At 36.9% G+C, this 18,898-nt stretch overlaps 1 protein-coding gene across 1 annotated transcript in view; it reads left to right on the top strand.

Moving 5' to 3' along the window:
* The window catches only part of Pcdh15 (protocadherin related 15), a 537,968-nt gene that overhangs the window by 430,384 nt on the left and 88,686 nt on the right, over window positions 1-18,898 (top strand). The window contains exon 24 of the mRNA XM_028773900.1: window positions 15,121-15,248. Coding sequence (XP_028629733.1) covers window positions 15,121-15,248 — 128 coding nt within the window. The remainder of the gene's footprint in view (window positions 1-15,120; window positions 15,249-18,898) is intronic.

Below are 18,898 nucleotides of genomic sequence, written 5' to 3'. Positions count from 1 at the left end.
CAAAGTACATGGCTTGAACCTGAAAATGGACCCTTAGACAGAGTTATTAAATTAACAAGCTGGCAAGCCAAGGACAGATAAAATTCTGTACAGAGCCTTACCAACCTAAAACAGAAGTGCATTGCTTTTGATAATACATATTCCATGACGGATAAGGAAGGCATTCTTTTCAGAATGACCTAAGACAGGCACAGTCTCATTTATGAAATATAAAAGGGGGAGAAGAAAAGAGATTTTGGGGCTGCTTGGCAAGAATCTGACATTGGCCAAGGACAAAGAAGTGAGCTTCAGGTGGGAATCTGACATTAGGCTAGAACAAAGAAGTAATTTCAGGCAGGGATCTAAATACTAGGCTAGAACAAAAAAGTAGGCTTCAGGCATGAAAATGACTTTAGGCTAGGACAGGGAAGTTGGCTCAGATATTTTGGTCATCCTGATAAGCCCTTAGAAACAGTGAGCATAGGAGTGATCACAGGACTTTGTTTAATGCCTTGCTTGTTCTTTGACTATTTGTGTTTATTGTCTTGCTTGTTCCTAGTCTATTTGCATCTATTGTATTGCTAGTTTCTCAACCTAGAACTGACCTTAATACTTGCATGTAATTAAAATGGTATAAAAACAGATAGGGAAAAAGTAAAAATAAGAATAAAAGTACTTAATATCAGTGTTATTAAAAGAGCTTAATAATTACTATGAATTTAGGAATTCTTATAGAATCATCATTAAGGATAAAGATATCATCTACTTGTCTGTATAGCAACACTACAAGACAATACATCTTCATAGTTCTGTAGAGATCTGCTCAAAAATGTACGCTAATGATTGTTATATCTGTTTAATAATGACAAGAAAAGCATATTAATAGCAGGAATCTTTCCTAAAATGAATCTCTCTCCTGGGCCTAGACTTTTGGAGCAAATCTGTTGTGGATTTATTAATCCAAGGCAGACTCATATCAGGAAAATCACCTGCTAGTTTTTGGCTTGTTGTGTCCTGATTGTAACTTTTTTAGTTTCTATAAGTTTGTAAGCTTTCTCTTGTGGTTGATATCCAGCTCTAAACTGTGATGGTCATTTGGGGTACAAGGTGTTATTTCAATTTTCTTCTATCTATTGAGACTTGCTTAGTGCCCAAGTATGTAGTCAGTTTTTGGAGAAAGTTCCATGAAGTGCTTAGAAGAAGGTATATTCTTTTGTGTTTGAACGAATTGTTCTGTTAAGTCCATTTATTATAGCAAGTCGTTTAGTACCAGCATTTCTCTGTTTAGTTTTTATCTTGATGATGTATCTATTGGTGAGCATAGGGTATTGAAGTCACACCCTATCACCGTGTCATGGTCAATATGTGATTAAAGGTGTGGGTAGTGCTTCTAAAAATTTTATGACTCAAAAACAATAAACATAAATTTAGTTTGCAATTCCTTTTGATCCTTTTTAGAATGCAAGTCTAGCATTCAATTCTTCCAGATCTGATTCAGCCTTTTATTCCTAGGAATTTTGATAAGCTCCATTAATCAATCTAGTTCCTGTTTTCATCTCTTCTGGAAACTTGTAGAGAATTAGCTCCCTATGTAATACCTTTTGAAAAATAATTACAGACAAGCAGTTCAAAGGAAATCATTATTCTAAATGCTGTCACTTTCTATTTGGAAAGTTTGTTGCTAGTTATTTACATACAGCATGTGTTTTTCATCTTTTCTGCTTGACATACAGAGTTGTGTGCTTGTTTTATTAAAATATACAAGGATATCAACAATGCTGGCAAGCCCAGTGGCTCAGCTTTGATCCTAGACTGTTCCCATAGGAGACATACCAGATACAAGTTGCTAAATATAGCAGTAAAGCAAATAAGGGGAACAGTGTTATTTTTTAAATCTGTATTAATAAGACTGTGCATCTCACTAAGGTTAACAGTTGAATTGTTCATATTCAAATTTGCCTTAGTAGGATAGAAATAGTCATATGTATAAAATATTTATGAAATTGTCTTACATCTTTATCTTTGATACCAGATAGGCCTAGGTTTCAAGCTTCTGTACTTACTAAATTCTCTAAATTTGAGAATTATCCACTTTCTTTAAGGGTGAAATATCTCTATCTCATTGGGTGTTTGAGATTTTTAAACATGGTATTCTTTGCAGAGAATATAACTCATTGCAATTTAATTCAGAAGATTCTCCAAATTAAAACGCTATGACTATTATTATCAAGTATCGTTGAGTCATGCCTCAAAAGTCTAGTGAAAACACTGGCTCATCAACACTTTTCTGGGTGGGTCCCATATGCCTCACCTTGAGTCATTCTTGGGTCATTAGATTTGAATTCTTGTATCATGAACGACAACCAGGTAATTTTATTAGCAAAGATGTGGTGCTCTTTTCAAAACTCATGATCAAGATAAATGCAGCATCTATGGTGGTAACAGAGATTATAGGCTAAAATTTAATTTAAAGTTAATTAACTAGTTTGATTAAACTCTTTGACAAAAAAAAACACAGAAAGCTTGCATTTTATAATGTCTTCTGTTATCTTGGGAAGGGAAGGCTACTGTCACTCTGGGTCCTCTCTCTGTAAAGTATATATTATACAAATCATCCCCAGTTATTTCTGGAAAGGATCCCTGGTATAAAGCAATGGAAGCCATGTTTGACTTTCTCATGCTAAGAGTTTTCCAGAATAATCATCTAAGGCTTGCACAATCAAAGCACAAGTGGAACCGGATCTAAGGAAAGACAAATACTAGATAGAAAAACCACGTGATATTAGAAATTAATATTCTCTTTGCAACTGTGCCACCAAGGCATCTGGGACAGTAACTTTCTAGCCTATGGCAGTGTCTCTTGGGCGCAGAATCTGGTTGACTTGAGTTGAACTATGTCCCCTTGACAGTGGATAGGGTGGATACTCAGAGCCCATGAAGTGTGTTGGTAACCCATGGGATATGTTAGTGTGGTGATTAAAGTCTATCATAAAAATGAAAGGGAGCAGAGACTAGCCAGGGAAAATAGAGAACCAAATCTTCACTTTTCAAAAATAAGTTAGAATGCCAATGTGTTTGAGGTAATTCTTGAGGACGGGCAGTATTGAGGTCACTGTGAAAGCATGGGATATTATGGGATATTTGAGGACTATGTTAGTAGAATTTTACTTTCTATTATTATTTTTAATTTTCATTTTTACTGACTTGCACTCAAAAATATTAGCAGATGACTAACTGATCTAATTTATGAAGTTATGTTGCCTGAAACGTATTTTTTTTTCTAATAAGTGGTTTAGAAGTAGCAGGAAGATAATGCTTAGAGGTAATGACCTACTGCAAGAACTGTGAAATGTGAACAGGTATTCATTTTGTACTTTCCAAAGGCTAAATTTAGCCTGCCCATTACACTAAATAGTTGCAAGTACATTGCTTTATCTTAAATTGCTCCCAAGTTTTCTGTTAAATTTGATTATTTACTATGTTGCATGCTAGTGATTAATGGACTCAATGAAGATAAACAGATTAAAGAATAATTAGATTGGATTTTTGCATGGCCATTGTTCTGTTGATGCATTCCTTCTTGGTTAAATCTCCACAAGTAAGTCATATACAAGTTGGAAATACCATCTTTAAGAAGATGAACCAGCAAACCACAAATCTATCTTTTTATATCACAGGGTAAAATGTAGGTTTGTATCCTGAGTTTAGTCATGTGGAAAAAGGTAAATATTTATACAGTGTCTTCTCTTTGCATAGTATACAGTAGAAAATGCACATAACAGGTCTGGTCAAGCTCACTGCAAGATTTTAGCCGTTGACTGACTATGTAACTGTGAATAACTGTGCATGTTTGAGAGAGTATTATGTCTAAAATCTGTGAGGTTAATTAATGCCTTTATTCATTAACATTAATTTAATTTTAGTTAGAAAAGTGATACCTTTTATTATATAAAATTATAAAATGTATATAATAGAGAAATTGAACTTACATTTCTATATTTTTGTTCCCTTAAATCTAAAGCTTGGTATATTTTCTCCTAATCAATTTTATTGTAGCTACAGGCATATGCACACACATTCTCATCTGTTGGCTCTTTTTAAAATCTCATACTGTTTCTTTTAATTTATTATTATAATATCCAGAATATTCCCTGTCATTAGGTATTTTTCAGTAACTTAATATACTTCAGAATCTCCCATGTACCTGTATCATAATTCAGTTCCCTCATACTATGTTAATAAAAAGCTAATTGTTTTTGCAAGAACATTTGGGAGCGGAATTTGGTCCATGGGATGGCAGTTCTCATTGTTCATTCATTCTGTTTCTGAATCATTTTCTGTTTTCTGAAGTGGGTCAAGAGATGTCTTCTAAGAGACACTCCCCCAGGACAGTGTTCACTTCGATATCTCTTCCATCTTTCTGAAGCAGTTGAGAAGTAAATTTCATTTCCTGAATTCCATTCCATTATTCTGTTCTCAGCCTCTAATGTACTTATTAAAAACTGAGAACACTTTGGAAATGTCCCAGTAAGAGGTTATTTCTTATGTTTTAAGATACAGAGGTATAATAAAATAAAAGGTCTGGTATCTGTCTGCATAAAAATACCTTTTTAAAAACTATTGACACAAAGCTCTCTGTGCCTTGTTCCTTCCACATTACAAAGCAGAGTTTTAAATATTCTTTTGGATTTTAAAGTTATTTAAAATGAAGCCCTAAATGAAATTATTTTGTGTATATCATCAGATGTTTGGATCTGAATACTGTTTTTGGCTCTTCTAGCTATATAATTTCAAACATGTTGTTTAGTTTCTTTAAGCCCCATTATCTTCATTGATAAAACAAGGACAATTAATGATCCTTAAGATTTTATTACAGAATTAAGTGGAAATAGCACGCAGAAAGCATTTAACACACAATGTTCCCAAGGTTGGTACAACTATTAATAATAGTCCTGATCATGTTCATGCAAGAATGAAAGATACAAAATGCAGTTATATTGTAAAAATAATTTTAACTTTACTAACTTTGTTATTTGAGAACACACTAAAACCTTTCTGTTTTGTGAACGTGTCTCCTGGAATTTACATACAAAAATTAAAGCAATAGTAGACAGATTGGTGGCCCCTATTCTCAAGAGATCTCTAACATAATCTCTGGACTTTGGGAAGAATTGACCTTGAGGAACTCCTCCGGTGTAGTGAATGAAAAACAAGGAGCTCTGAGACATTTGGATAGAGATAAGACAAGTATAAAAGTCTTTGTGAGTGAGAGAAAGAAGCAAGATGATCTTTGTTGGCTAAACAATAAGAAGTCTCTAACCATTTTAGATTTAAAGAAAAGCATTGGGAAGCCAAAAGCATACACTTCCGAAAGCTGGAGAAATTATATACTGGCAGGTTATGAAGAATTGTTATTTTACATAGCAGAAACTAAAGAGAAGTTTAATAAAAGACACAATCTTGCCAATGAGCTGCCTACATCTCAATCAGCATGGCAAGAGACTTCTGACAGACAGATTAAAAAATAAAATATGTTTTGTTTCTTAAACTTACAAATTAATACCCTAAGACACCAATTTTATGATAACTTACTACAAAAACTATATGAAATGTATATTCTAAATAGCTAGATAATGGGTGGGTATGTAGATGATAGTTGATATATAAATAGGCTGATGATAGAAATAAACATAGGTAATAGATAAATAGTACTCAGATAATAGATGATAGATACATAAATTAGGTAGAAAAATAAAGATGAAATTATAGGTGGATAAATTGACAATAGATTACAAAAATAACTAATATAGAAAACTCTCACTTAATATAATACTTGTAATTTTTCCAAAGACAAAAAATGTTAATACGAACACAAATTCAGACTTTGATTAGTATCTAGAATATTTCTCATTTAATTATGTCCTCTATATGATAGTAATAAGTAATAAACTCATCAGTGTTGTTGTTTTCTCAGAAGACCTACCAGAAATATACTACTAGGGATTCTAGTAATCTGAATGCCGGCATCTGGGGCAAACATTTATGTACATTTCTTCCCTTCAGTCAGCTTATTAACCTTTCAGTCAAACATATACATAAAATGTATGTTTTAGATACAAGCAATTAAAATCAGGCAAAGGTTAATTAAATCAACATCAATGCTAAATTAGAAAACTATTAAAATAAACTTTGAAATAGTCAATCTTCCTTGCTGCCTGACTACTGAAAGCAAATGCCACAGAAGCTACAACAGACTATAAACCTGCAGAGAGAGCTGAGAACTAAGGACCAATGGCTTTCTCATCTTACTCTACCTAGCAGCATATTTCGAAATACTCTGTAGGGGCAGCCGTGTGATCTAACCCTGGCCACCTTTTCAACTCTATAACTTACTGTGATTCTCATACTGTCATGTCTGAGCCAACCACAGGGAGGATGGAGAATATCAGGCCTCTCTGTGATTTTTCTGATCCATTGTTTTCAACCCCTCTCTCAGTTTATTTTGTCTTTATTTATTGTGTGCTTGGAATCTGTCTTAAATAAAAGATACAAGAAAAGGAAGAAAGGAATTTTGTAGACGTTCAAGGAAATTTAAAGCCAAGTTGACTTAAATTGGAGTTACTTCCAAGCTCCTGCCTTAAAATAATCAAACCCAGGGTTGGCTGGGATAACAACAACACAGTCCTTATAGCCAATATGTGTGAAGTATGGAAATCAAGGCACTATGCATACTGAGAGGCCACAAGGAAAAGCATCCAAAAGAAGGTATCCCAGTGATTCCACACGCAGGTGAACACTTTGATCTTTTACTATTGGCCAACATTCATTTTACATTCTCCTGTTAGATATACTGCATGCTCCTTGTGAATTCTCAATCCGTTTTCTTTCTGTGTGTATGGTGATCTGCCCCCTTGGACACAAAGAGTTCATACAATGACCTCAAGTGGGAAAATAAGGTGCTATGTCTCTAGTACTTTAATTTCGTCTATGGAATAGAAACAAAAATTGAAAAGGATCATAAGGACAGAAGACAACAAAGTTTGCTGAATATTTTTGAGATGAGATAGAAGGAAAATGTTCAGACCAAAATAATAATAATAATAATAATAATAATAATAATAATAATAATTTCTCACTGTGAGTTTGGTTGTATGTCCCAGTGTCTGAGAAGCCAGAACTGAGTATAGTTGACAAGGTCTATAAAGAGTGGCTAAAAGAAAATGTTCACTTTCCTAAGATGCAAAATCAACAAACAAATGATATTTATGTAGGGACGGAATATCCATGATGTTTGAGTTAAGCTATATTAAGACTCTTTTCTTAGCCCTACCCCTGAACACACCATTTTATATACAAAAGTGAAATTCTTTACTAGAAACAAGTGAGCTCTATGTTTATATATATTTTTTAAATATATTTTAAGTGTTTAATAATCATTAAAATTGGTTGTAAATTAAATCTTTGAGCAATGCAATTTCAAAAAGCTTAGAAACACACAAATACATGCATGAACACACACACATGCATGCGCGTGCACACACACACACAAACACACACAGAGGCATGGACACACATGTAACTGCACACACATGCATGTGCACACGTACATTCACATACATGCACAAGCTCTCTCTCTCTCTCTCTCACACACACACACACACACACACATACATAGAGTAGACACATTTAAAAATCCTCCTCTCTTCTCTTAATATCCCACACTTAACTCTAAAATCTGTCCTGTTTCTTCTCCCAATAAAGCACCAACATCTCTTCTATGACACTTCCTAAATTCTTTTCTCTGGCATGATCAAAGACCCAAGAGACTGTCTTCAGGGCAATTCCTAGGGCTCTAGACACCAAGGTAAGCAGCAACTCCCAAGCATTGTTGGCAATGTCATCATTGGTCACCTGTCAGAATTGAGCAATCCCTACAGTTGAGACTCTATACCTTCTTGCCTTCTTTGCATATCAAACTGTTTGTTCAGAATTCACCCTAACCTAGTGAACTGTCATAAACCTTATAGGATTAACTGTTGTTTCAGAATAAGAGTAATTATAAATAACCACATAACAAAATTAATATTGGGCCATATTGAAATATCTTCTACCAAAGAAATTAGTCTACTACTTTTTTAATATAGCCTCAGGCATGTTCTTAGGACAGGGCAGAAATCAGCCACATTCTTTGCCAAAATATCACAAGAATTTCTGGGCCAGGTGTTAAAATTGTTCCCCACTGAGACCTCTGGAGTTGGGCCTCCATGGTCCATACTGCTTTTAGAATTTCTGTCTTCCAAGTCCTTGTAAGGATGGCCCATTTAGCTCCATTAATGGTAAGCATTTATGTTTCTAATCCAAAGTTCAAAGGCCCCTATAGTGCTGTACAAACAACAGTCAGGCCCATCACAGCATTATCCCACTGTCTGGTACCAACTTCTGTCTTAGCAATTTTTCTATTGTTATGATAAAATACAAGGACCAGAGCAACTTATAGAAGGAAGGGTTTATTTGAGACTACAATTTCTGCCAGGTCTAGCATGGCCTTGGTAGAGACAGAATGACAGGTTCCTGTCCCTGGGACAGGGCCAGCAGGCATGGGCCTCCACAAGTGTTGATGGCTGCTGTGGGTGTAAGGCTTATTTGTATGTAAAATGTACATATGTTTCCCCTTCAAGGAATTTCCTCCATGTTAATAATAGTGACTCCATGATAGTCAGAGACAGCATGACGTGAAGGTGTTTCTAATGTCTCACCAAACTGGTAAATTCTGGGATCTGTAGGACAGCCCTTAAGGCTGTGGAAAAGAACTCTAAAAATGTAGGTTAAAAAAGATATGATTTCTCAAAAAATAAGGATGCAATATGAATTATATGAGGGACTTCACGAATCTAAAAGAGCAAAAACAGCTGTGCTGGGCACCAACTTGTGAGCAGGAGGTCTCAGAAAGATGAAGGAGAAGAGATGGAGGAGAACCACATGGCCTGAAGAAGCCACAAGTACCAAGGGGTTTCATAGCTAGCAACAAATTAGTATAGTGATAGATATGCCCAATCCATGCTTATAAATAAATAAACTTATAAATAAAATAACTGGTTGTATGTGTTTTTATATGGGCTTACTGGGGTAAAAAATTACTGCAATAGAAATGTCAAATAAAAAAACTGGGCTTATGAACTGCAGGAGATGAGCTATCCAGAGAATTCTTTAGAATAGCAAGGAGAACTGTCTCAAGTAGAACTTAGGAAGAGAGCTATCTGGAGATCTCTGAAGAAGAGAGAACAAGGGGAAAAGCAATCCAGAAAGCTGTCTCGAGCAAAAGATAGGTCTTCAGCTTGGTCCAGCAATTTGACTTCGAGCCATTAGTTTTGAAGCTTCCACACACCCCTTCCTCAGAACCCCTCTCCATGCTGAGGCTGGACCTTGGCAAGTTTCAGAGTCATAGGAGTCCGTCAATGTCATGGTCAGGAAACAAGACAGCTGACAGACTCGGCAAGTAAAAGAGCTGCTGAGGGCTCACATCTTGAACTGCAAGAGTAAACTGGGAAAGATATGTGGCTTTGAAATCTCAAAGCCCACCCTCAGTGACATGTCTTCCAGCAAATCCTAAATATCCCCAAATACCATCACCCACTGGGGACCAGGTACAAACATGTAAGCCATTAGGACATTCTCCTTCAAACTGCCACAAATTGTTATGTTAATTATTTTCCTCTACAAAGTAAATCAATTTGAATAATGACTTCAGGAATAAAATGGGGGTAGGGTGGTAACAATGGAAAAATTACCAGTATGTTAAGGTATTAAAATCACAGTAATAGATAATCAAGGTAGATTTCCCATCTGTAAGAAACTTATTGTGGAAAGAAATCAAAGTATCCTAATAATTAAATGCAAAAAAATTGGTGGAAAAGTTTGTTTAATAAAAAAAAAGTTTGCTATTTTATACAATTCAAAGGAGGGATACCTATCATCTCTTTAAAATCAGCAAGAGAATGAAGAGGTAGATTAGTTTGTATTTGACTATCATAAATAGTTGTACATAATATTGTATACATCGATTTTGAAAGTAATTGGCAAATTATATTAAATCACAATCCATAAAGGTAAATTTTGTGTCTTTCGTGAAATACACTAAATGATCTCATTTTAAAAATAAATATACTCTTAAACATATTCAAATATAAGCAGTGTCTAATTGTTTTTAATATGTATGGTTAGTTGCCATCTTATACATTTACTGAATTATGTAAAACTAAAAAGCAATGATTTAAAGTTCCTCCAAAAGGTCTATGACACTGGCATGGTGAGCTGCGTTCACAGATGTGAACAAGTCTCAAAAGCCCCAGGACTAGATGATTGCACAGTTAAATATTTCTGCATTGAAGTATTTCCTCTTTGTAGATATCGCTGAATCAGTGAACCGCATCAACGATTTGGTAACAGAAAAAGAACAAGCAGCTCTGATTCTGCAAATAACTTGGAAATCATGAGCCATTGTCACCTCAGATGGGGCCTGACAGTCTTACACTCTTCCCGCCCCTGGAAATCCTCACAGCCAGATGCCAAGGGATTCATCAACCAGTCAAGATGGTCGCCTTTATTAAGTTTATAGAAGACATGTATTCAACTTAGTTACTAAGAAAAAGTCCCAGCTCATCAGAATTTAACAAAGTGAACGGAATCAGAATAAATCGATGTGTTCTGTTGATTTTAAGTCTCCATGTGCTCTGGAGATGGCAAAAACTTAAAAAAAAAACCCTAATAATACAAAAGACCATTAAACGGAAATTTAGCAGTCCATGTAGCTTTCCTCTGGAGCCCGGAAGGTCCTGAGCCCTGGCCATTGGACACTAAGTTATTTACAGTATTGGAATTCAATTTTGATTTAATTTGATTGACTATGCCCTAGTTTTCCCTCCTGGAGAAAAAGTATGTAACTAATTAAAAAAAAAAAACCAAAGAAACAAACAAGAATCCCACGTTTAAGAGACTTCAGAATTTTAGAGAGAGTTTTCAATTTTGATATTGAAAAGTTTAGAGTTAGGTGTTAGAGACTTTGGATGTTTTAAATAAAAGATCGAGCCTTGAAAGCATTTAAATTTTTAAAGACTGGGACTTTGTAAAGTAGGTGTGTTATGTTGTCATATTAGAATTAGCATGGTAGACTGACATCTACAAAAAAAGAGAGCTTATGGTTTAAGGGTGTTTATTACGTTTGTTTTCCAAGTTGTCAAGGAATAATAGGTGCTGGGGTTTTTTTTTTTAATTGACACAGACATACCTGCAAAGAGGGACTCATAATTCAGAAAATACTCCATAAAATTGGCCTGAAGGCAGGAGTATAGACCATGTACTTGACTAACAATTGATGTGGAAGGTCCCAGCCTGTTGTGCATGGTACCAACTCTAGGTAGGTGTTCCTGAGGTATATTAACAAATCAGGTCCAGCAACCTGGTGAGCAGAGATTCTCCATAGTCTCTGCTTCAGTTCCTGTCTACAAGTTCCTGCCCTGGATGTCCTCAGTGCTGAACAGTGATGTGGAAGTATAAGTCAAATTAACCCTTTCGTCCCCAAGTTGCTTTTGGTCACAGTGTTTTATCGAAGCAATACAGACTCTAACAAAGACAAAGATGAACAGTTACTCTAAAGTGAGGTAATACTAAAATCCTATAATACTAGAATTTAAATTCTGCTCTTAAGTTAAAACCCATCAGGTTTTCTGTTACTATTGATTGAATTGTTAATGTTGATGAGCCCTTTAAGCTGTGTTTAATTCATTGTGTGAAGTAAGGTATAAAAGTTAGGCATGTGTACCAACCGCAGGCCTATTGTAAGAATTACCAGGAACACTACCAGAGTAAAAAACAAACAAACAAACAAAAGCCTTGGGAGATGGTTTGGTGATTAAAGAGCACATCTCTCCTGGTATACCCAGGAATGCACAAGCTTGCGTGTACACACACATGCAAACAACCTAATATGCACATAAATTATCATAAAGTATTTGTAAACCACCTTTGGAAAATTCCGCACATAATCTATATTTTCATTCCTGAATTATAATTCCTGGAGTATGTGAAGGCTACACACCAACTGTCATGTTCTAAACACTGCCTTTAGATGATTCATACTTTCATCCAGCACCTGGGTAAAAGCTGAGCAGCTGGGCTTACCTTGACTGACAGACAGACAGACAGACAGACAGACAGACAGACATGCACAAGGACATGAACACACCCACATATACAATACCACATATACACCACACACACCACACACATACAACACTGCATACATACACATATACAACACACTGCACACATACACACACATACCACACACATATACACATATACAACACCACTTACATACACACATACAACACATGCCACGTACACACATATACAACACACACACAAACATACCATACCACACACACACACACATACACACACAACACAACACACACACACAAATACATACCACACACACATACAACACACATACACACAAATAGAATCCATCAGCTACCTGCAGTTTTAAATTATTCTGTGTCTTTGTCAGCAGCTGTCAGATAATCTGACTGGAATGCATTTTATACATTATGATTTTTTCCAAAGCATTAAAGAATATTTTTTAAAAGTGATTAAGTGGTCTTAAATTCTAATAGTGTTATCTCTTATAATAAATTGAAAACAAATCAGAATATTATGGGTAAATTAGAATGAGACTAAAATGAGGAGAGACAGGCCCTCAGCTTTGCACCTCCTATCTGCCTCTCCCAGGTCTTATAAGCCCAGGAATGTCTGACCTTCTGACATTGCTACCTGATGCTGCCATCTGCAAATATGCCCATAGCATGTAGCCAAAAGGCCTCAGCAGAGTCTGGATAGGCCCAAATAGGATGAACATGCTAAAACCATAATTTATAAAAAATGCATTAGGATTTATTACTCTGTTCTAATATTTATTAATTCATTTATTTATGCAATAAAAAGTTGTCAGATCCAGCATACAGCACGGAGAAGAACTCCCCCCACATTATGCTGATGCAAGCTAAGCCCAATTTCAGAAAGTTATACAGTCTCTGTAGGAAATAAAAACTTGTGTGGGGTTGGATTGATAGAAATGGAGATAAAAATCATTGGGCAAGTCAGAAATGGTGCAAACTGCAATGAAAATGGGCAAAACCAAAGATGAAAACACAAAGAAACCCAAGTGCTTTATTACCTTAAAATGATGCTTGCATCCAACATATTGTGTTGTATATGTATGTGGTGTGGTATGTTTGTGTGTGTGTGTTGTATATGTGTGTGTGTGTTATGTGTTGTATATGTGTATGTATGTGGTGTTGTATATGTGTATATATTCTCTTATTTACCCTTACTGGGATAGATGCACATAACTTGCTTTGTTTCCAAGGAGGCAGCAATGGTACCCAGTACACCTAAGGACTCATCTTCTTCAGTCGGACATCACCATGTGTTCAAATATCAGGCATACCACCTACTTGGGGGAGGTTGTCCCACTAACCTCTATTCGTCTTTAATCCTCTAAAATCAAGCATGATAATAGCTAGCTCACTGTTGCATCTCTGGATAGTTCTGTACCGCCTGGAGCAGAGCCTGTCCAGTAATTACAAAGAACCAGAAATAATGGATCTTTTATAATTTTTTATTTTTAATTATAGTATAATATAATTACGTAATTTCCTCCTTCTCTTTTCTTTCTCCAAATGCTCTCATGTGAAACTGCACTCACATTTCTCTCACTCCAATTTGTGGTCTTTTCTTAATTGTTGATGTGTGTGTGTGTGTGTGTGTGTGTGTGTATGCCAGGAGCTAAGGTGGGAAAAGCAAGGAGAGGAAGAGAAAAAGGAAGAGCAGGAGCGAGGCAAGGGAGAGAGCAGAGAGGTAGGAGGATGAAGAGCCACGCAGGTATGGAGAGAAGTCCTGGGTAACAACTTATACTTAGGTTAGCTAATTGGGAAACACCTCTAATTGTATAGGCATATTGCTATTGTACATTACCAAACATATAAAGCCTTTAATTATTCTTTAAGCATTAGAGTTTCATTTATATTGGGAACCACGTGGATGGTGGGATGGTCTGGGCACTGCCCAGCCTTGTAGAGACAGTGTGGAAGATTGGGAAAGCCATCTCCCACACTGGCGTCTCGTGGGTGGCAGGGCTGGTGTTTCTGGCTGGCCGTTTCTAGCTGCAGCCTCTGGCCCCGGAACATGGTGGCAGAGCTAAGCAGAGTCACCACGGCGTAGATAGTCAGCTCAAGAAAACATCAATTTAAAAAATTACTTCAACACACACACACACCTATATATACAAATAAACTTGCTCAGTCAACATAATAGTATTTGTATATACATGATTTCAGGGATAACCACTTGGTATTGGATAACCAGTGGCGGAGGTTGTTGGTCCTCCATGGGAAAGACTACTTTGCTATCTCTTAGCATCCTTAACTTTCTGTAGTTCTTTGTCTAGGTTTTAAAACACTATGAAATTCCTCCTTCCCGTGTTAGTTTGTCTATTGGTGTCCTCCTTGTTCAGATCTTCTTTAGGCAGCCATGTTGATGAGAGATTCTCAGCTATAGTCTATCTGATATCTCTAGGAGACACAATTGTGTGTGAGTTTGTCTTAATAAATATACAAGTTAAAAAGTTAATTCTCCAGATCTTCATTCGTCAAGTATAGACACCATATAGATCAATGTGACCTATAATTGAGTGCCAACTAGTTTTCAGTAAGCCAGTGTCCAGGAACATCATTCAGGAATATTTAGGTGATTTATTTATGACTGCAAAAGAGAAACTAAGTTAAAGAAGTTAAAATGGAAAGTGCATTACCATGGCAGTTGGAGGTGAGTTACACTGAAATAACACTTGCTCAGCACTTACTGGGCCCTAGATTGAATGTCAATGTCTCAAAAATAGTAAAAATATAACAGTACTAGTGACATTCGTACTTGTATCCTTTTGACCTAGAGTTAGGCAACACTCAGGAATGATCTTCCAAAAAGTTACATGTATCCCTTTACCGAAAAGTGTGGTAAATATTACTCTGGTGATTTTTATTCTAACAAAAAAAATCTCCAACAAAGATATGTCTTGTCTTCCAGGCAATACAGCTAAGGTGTACATCGAGATTCAAGATGAAAACGATCACCCCCCGGTGTTCCAGAGGAAATTCTACATTGGAGGTGTGTCTGAAGACGCAAGGATGTTCGCGTCTGTGCTTAGAGTGAAGGTATGAGGAAGGAATCTCCGATGTGAAACCATGTTAAGAGCAAAGAGCTCTGACTCTTACAGACACGCCATAGCCTGGCCGTTTGTACTGATGGCGCTTACACTCATGCTAAAAGCACCAACAGTAGATTGCACATGTTTGATTTCTGGTGCTGGATAAAATACCTTAAGGAAGACAACACGAGGAGGGGGGGTTATTTTGGATCACAGTTACAGAGAGGATAAGTCCATCAGGATGGAGAAGTTTTAGCTATAGGATCATGAGGTCTACTAGCTACTTTATGGGTCCTTCTTTCTTCCCCCCTTCTCTACCCGTTTTCTTCCCTTTGAACCTCATTAATACTAGATAGGAAAGAAGAAGGGGTAGAAAGGAAAGTTGATTAGAAAAGGAGCAATATTATCGTAAGACTAATTCCTAATTAGGGGCATCAGGTAACTTGGGACAAGTTTGATCATCACCTTCAGGATATCCAATTTCTTCTTCTTGTTGTTTCTTCTTGTTGTCATGAATGACTGTTTAACAAACCATGGCCACCAACATCAAACAACCAACAACCCACCCTGCCTCTCAGGGCTCCAGCATTTATATACTCTCTGAAAAGTTCCTAGAATTCTAAATGTCACACAATCGCAGAAACTATCTGCAGCTGGCAAAAATCACACACCCTGCTAGAGCACACGAGGCAAATCATAGCTGCTGAGAACGATCTGAAGCAGCCCCGTATCCCACACCTGGAATTAAAATGGAAACATATTCTTATAATGTGTCTGTGATTTGTTTTTTAAGATACCAAAATCGTTACTTCAGGACAGCTAGTGGGACCAAGCTTTATAACCTCAAAGCCCACCCCTGGTTACATACCTTCTAAAGATTCCGTAACCTCTCAGAAAAGAACCAAGTATTCAAACACACAAGCCTGAGGGAACATTTCACATCCAAACATGATAGAAAAATATGGATTTAATTATATAAACTCAACACAGATTTTTTTTTAAATGAAGTGGAACACTACATATATTTTTACTAAAACTGAGGTGAGAACACAGTGTTCTACATAAAATGTTATAGTGTTTTCCCCTGGTACATATTTAATTTTTATTGTCTTATGTGTTTGTTTGCCTGTTTATTTGTTTATTTATTATTGTGTTTATGTGACACTGTGGCTGGGGTTACATCAATGCCTACCCATCAGAGTCCACATTTCTAAAGTCGGTTCTCCCCTTTCTCCTTTATTTGGGCTTGGGAGCTTGAGCTCTGGTTGCCAGTCTGGTGCTGCAAACACCTTTATCTGCTAAGCCATCAGGAGGACAGTCCTCTCAATACCTTTCCACACCTCTATCAGGATCCCTACAGAGTAACCCCACAGAGTCTCAGAATGAAATTTCTAGTAGTGGATATGGAAATCCATCAATTTCTAATAAAAAATATAATTGACTTCTTGCAACAACTTTTCAAGTTTCAAATGATGCTTAAATTAGCAAAATAATACTCCTAAACACTGCTAATTTTAATACTATAATATCGGTCTTTTAAAAACAAATTCCTTCATATTCCAGAAGAATCCGGCAAACTATCTAAATTTGCAGAATCCTCAATTTTCAGCTCAATGCCTTCAATTTCTCTCTAATATCCACCACACGAGCATATCTAGAGAGATATTTAAAATGCTCTTAAATACTTTCAGTTGCTTTGTTATGATACAATAGAATTTTAAATATTTTCTTCGTATTTGGGGTAAGAGTTCAGATACTGGTTCATTGTTGGTAATCAGTTGTAGTTATTTTTCTGAGAGCACCTGAAGCACTCTGAACAGCTATACACAAAAATACACAAACCTGTTTTGATCCCTGGCAAGCTCAGTTTTGGCATTCCTGTGCTTGCTCAATGAGAAGCTTTTTTCCCCATTAGCAGGGCCTTCTGTGATTAGGACTATGCTTCTATCTTCTTTAGAACTTATCAAACACCTTTAGTAACACAAAGGAACTTCACCCAAGCCAACAAAACATGTCCTGTCTGGTACCTCTTCCACAATGGCAGGCCCTGACTCCTGAGCTAACCTATGAGTTTGTGGTTAGGAGGAGGAGGAGGAAAAGGGACCCAAGGCTAGTGAGTCTGAGGCCAGACAGGTAGAGGAGCCCTGATCTCAAACAACCAAAAAGCAATGGTAAAAATACAGAATATAGAAAAGGGTAAACAAGGGTTCGGTTTTCAGATGGCACTAGGGTTGGAATGCCCATGTGATTTTCTCCAATGCAACTTATTCTAAAAGTCATATACTGTGTAAGGGGAAAAAAAGAAAGCCAGAATCAAAATACTCAAATGTTAGATGATTCCATTAAATAGGTCTGCAGATGTCTATAGCAAGGAAATTCAGTTTTGACTGTCTTAGGCTATTTCATGATACTGTTAGAAAATGTATGAGCACCAGGGTTTCGTAATGAAAATTGGTTTAATTTACTTGTAGCACTGTAGGCTAAAATCCTCCAACTGATGGGCAGCCCATCTGTCCTGCCCTTGGTGCGGTGCTCTGCCCTTAAAACATAGGGTTGTATGAAATATCAGGGATAGGAGGACACCTAGAAAATTGAAACTCATTATATAAAAACTTATTGGTTTGAAAAATAAGTCTACCCCTGGAGACCTGGCCCATTCCCACAAGAAAGAATTAATCCTTTTCAAGAGTAGTGCCCTATGATCCAATTACCTTTACTGAACGCTATTTCTTAAAGACCTTTCAATACTATTATGGGAACCAAGCTTGCCATGAATACACCTTCGTAGAACAAACCGTCTCTACACTACAGCATTGATACAATCCAGTAGTATTTGTAAAGGACACAGAATCGTAAGCAGAAACAGAGAGGGAAAAGGTCATCTACCTTTATCCCTAGGATCTGTGGTGTGTATAGCACAGGGGCCACTATTCAAAAGTGGTATGTTATTTCTCCTCTAGGGAAATGAGCCAATTCAAGCCAGATTAGATTATATTAGAGGCAGGCTTACTGGGAAGCTGCTCTCGGGTGTATTCACTGGCCCCAAAGATTGAGGCCAGAGGAATCACTATGGGAAGGCAGCAGGGGGTGGGGAGTAAAGGGGAGAGAGAAAAAGAGCACACATGCAGAGAGAAGGGAAGACAAAGACGAGGAAGAGGAGGAGGAGAGGAGAAGGAAGGGGAAGAAGAAGAGGGAGAGAGGTAGAGAGAGAGATTAAAATGTCTGGATTATATAGGGAGGAGCCTCTGGGGGAGGGGCTGAAAAAATTTAAGGTTGGGGGCAGGGTATGCCAGGTATGGACTAAGGGATGCTGGGAGAATCTAGAAGCCAGGGCAGATTTGGTAGGTAAAATGCACGCCTCAATCCCTTACCCCTGGGTCTGAAACCAAACAAAAAGAACCACAGAAAACTGTCTTTTGTAGCAGAAAGGCATGGAAAGAAGGAAAAGTGCCAATATAAGAGGAGACAATAACTATTTCAGAGACTCTGCGCTCCAGAAGATCTAAAGAAACATAAGCATGAAGTCCGGGTGGAAAGCATTCACTGCAAGTCAAACCGTTTCGTGGTAATCAGTATTCAAAAATGAGACATGCCCTTGCCATGATCAGAAACCCTGGAGTGGAATGACTGAACGTACTTTAGCAATGCACTGATAGA

The sequence above is a fragment of the Grammomys surdaster genome, unplaced genomic scaffold (assembly GCF_004785775.1).
Source record: "Grammomys surdaster isolate TR1022 unplaced genomic scaffold, NIH_TR_1.0 237, whole genome shotgun sequence".
Taxonomy (NCBI): domain Eukaryota; kingdom Metazoa; phylum Chordata; class Mammalia; order Rodentia; family Muridae; genus Grammomys; species Grammomys surdaster.
The sequence above is the reverse complement of the archived record's forward strand: the minus strand, read 5'-3'. Positions and strand labels throughout refer to the sequence as shown.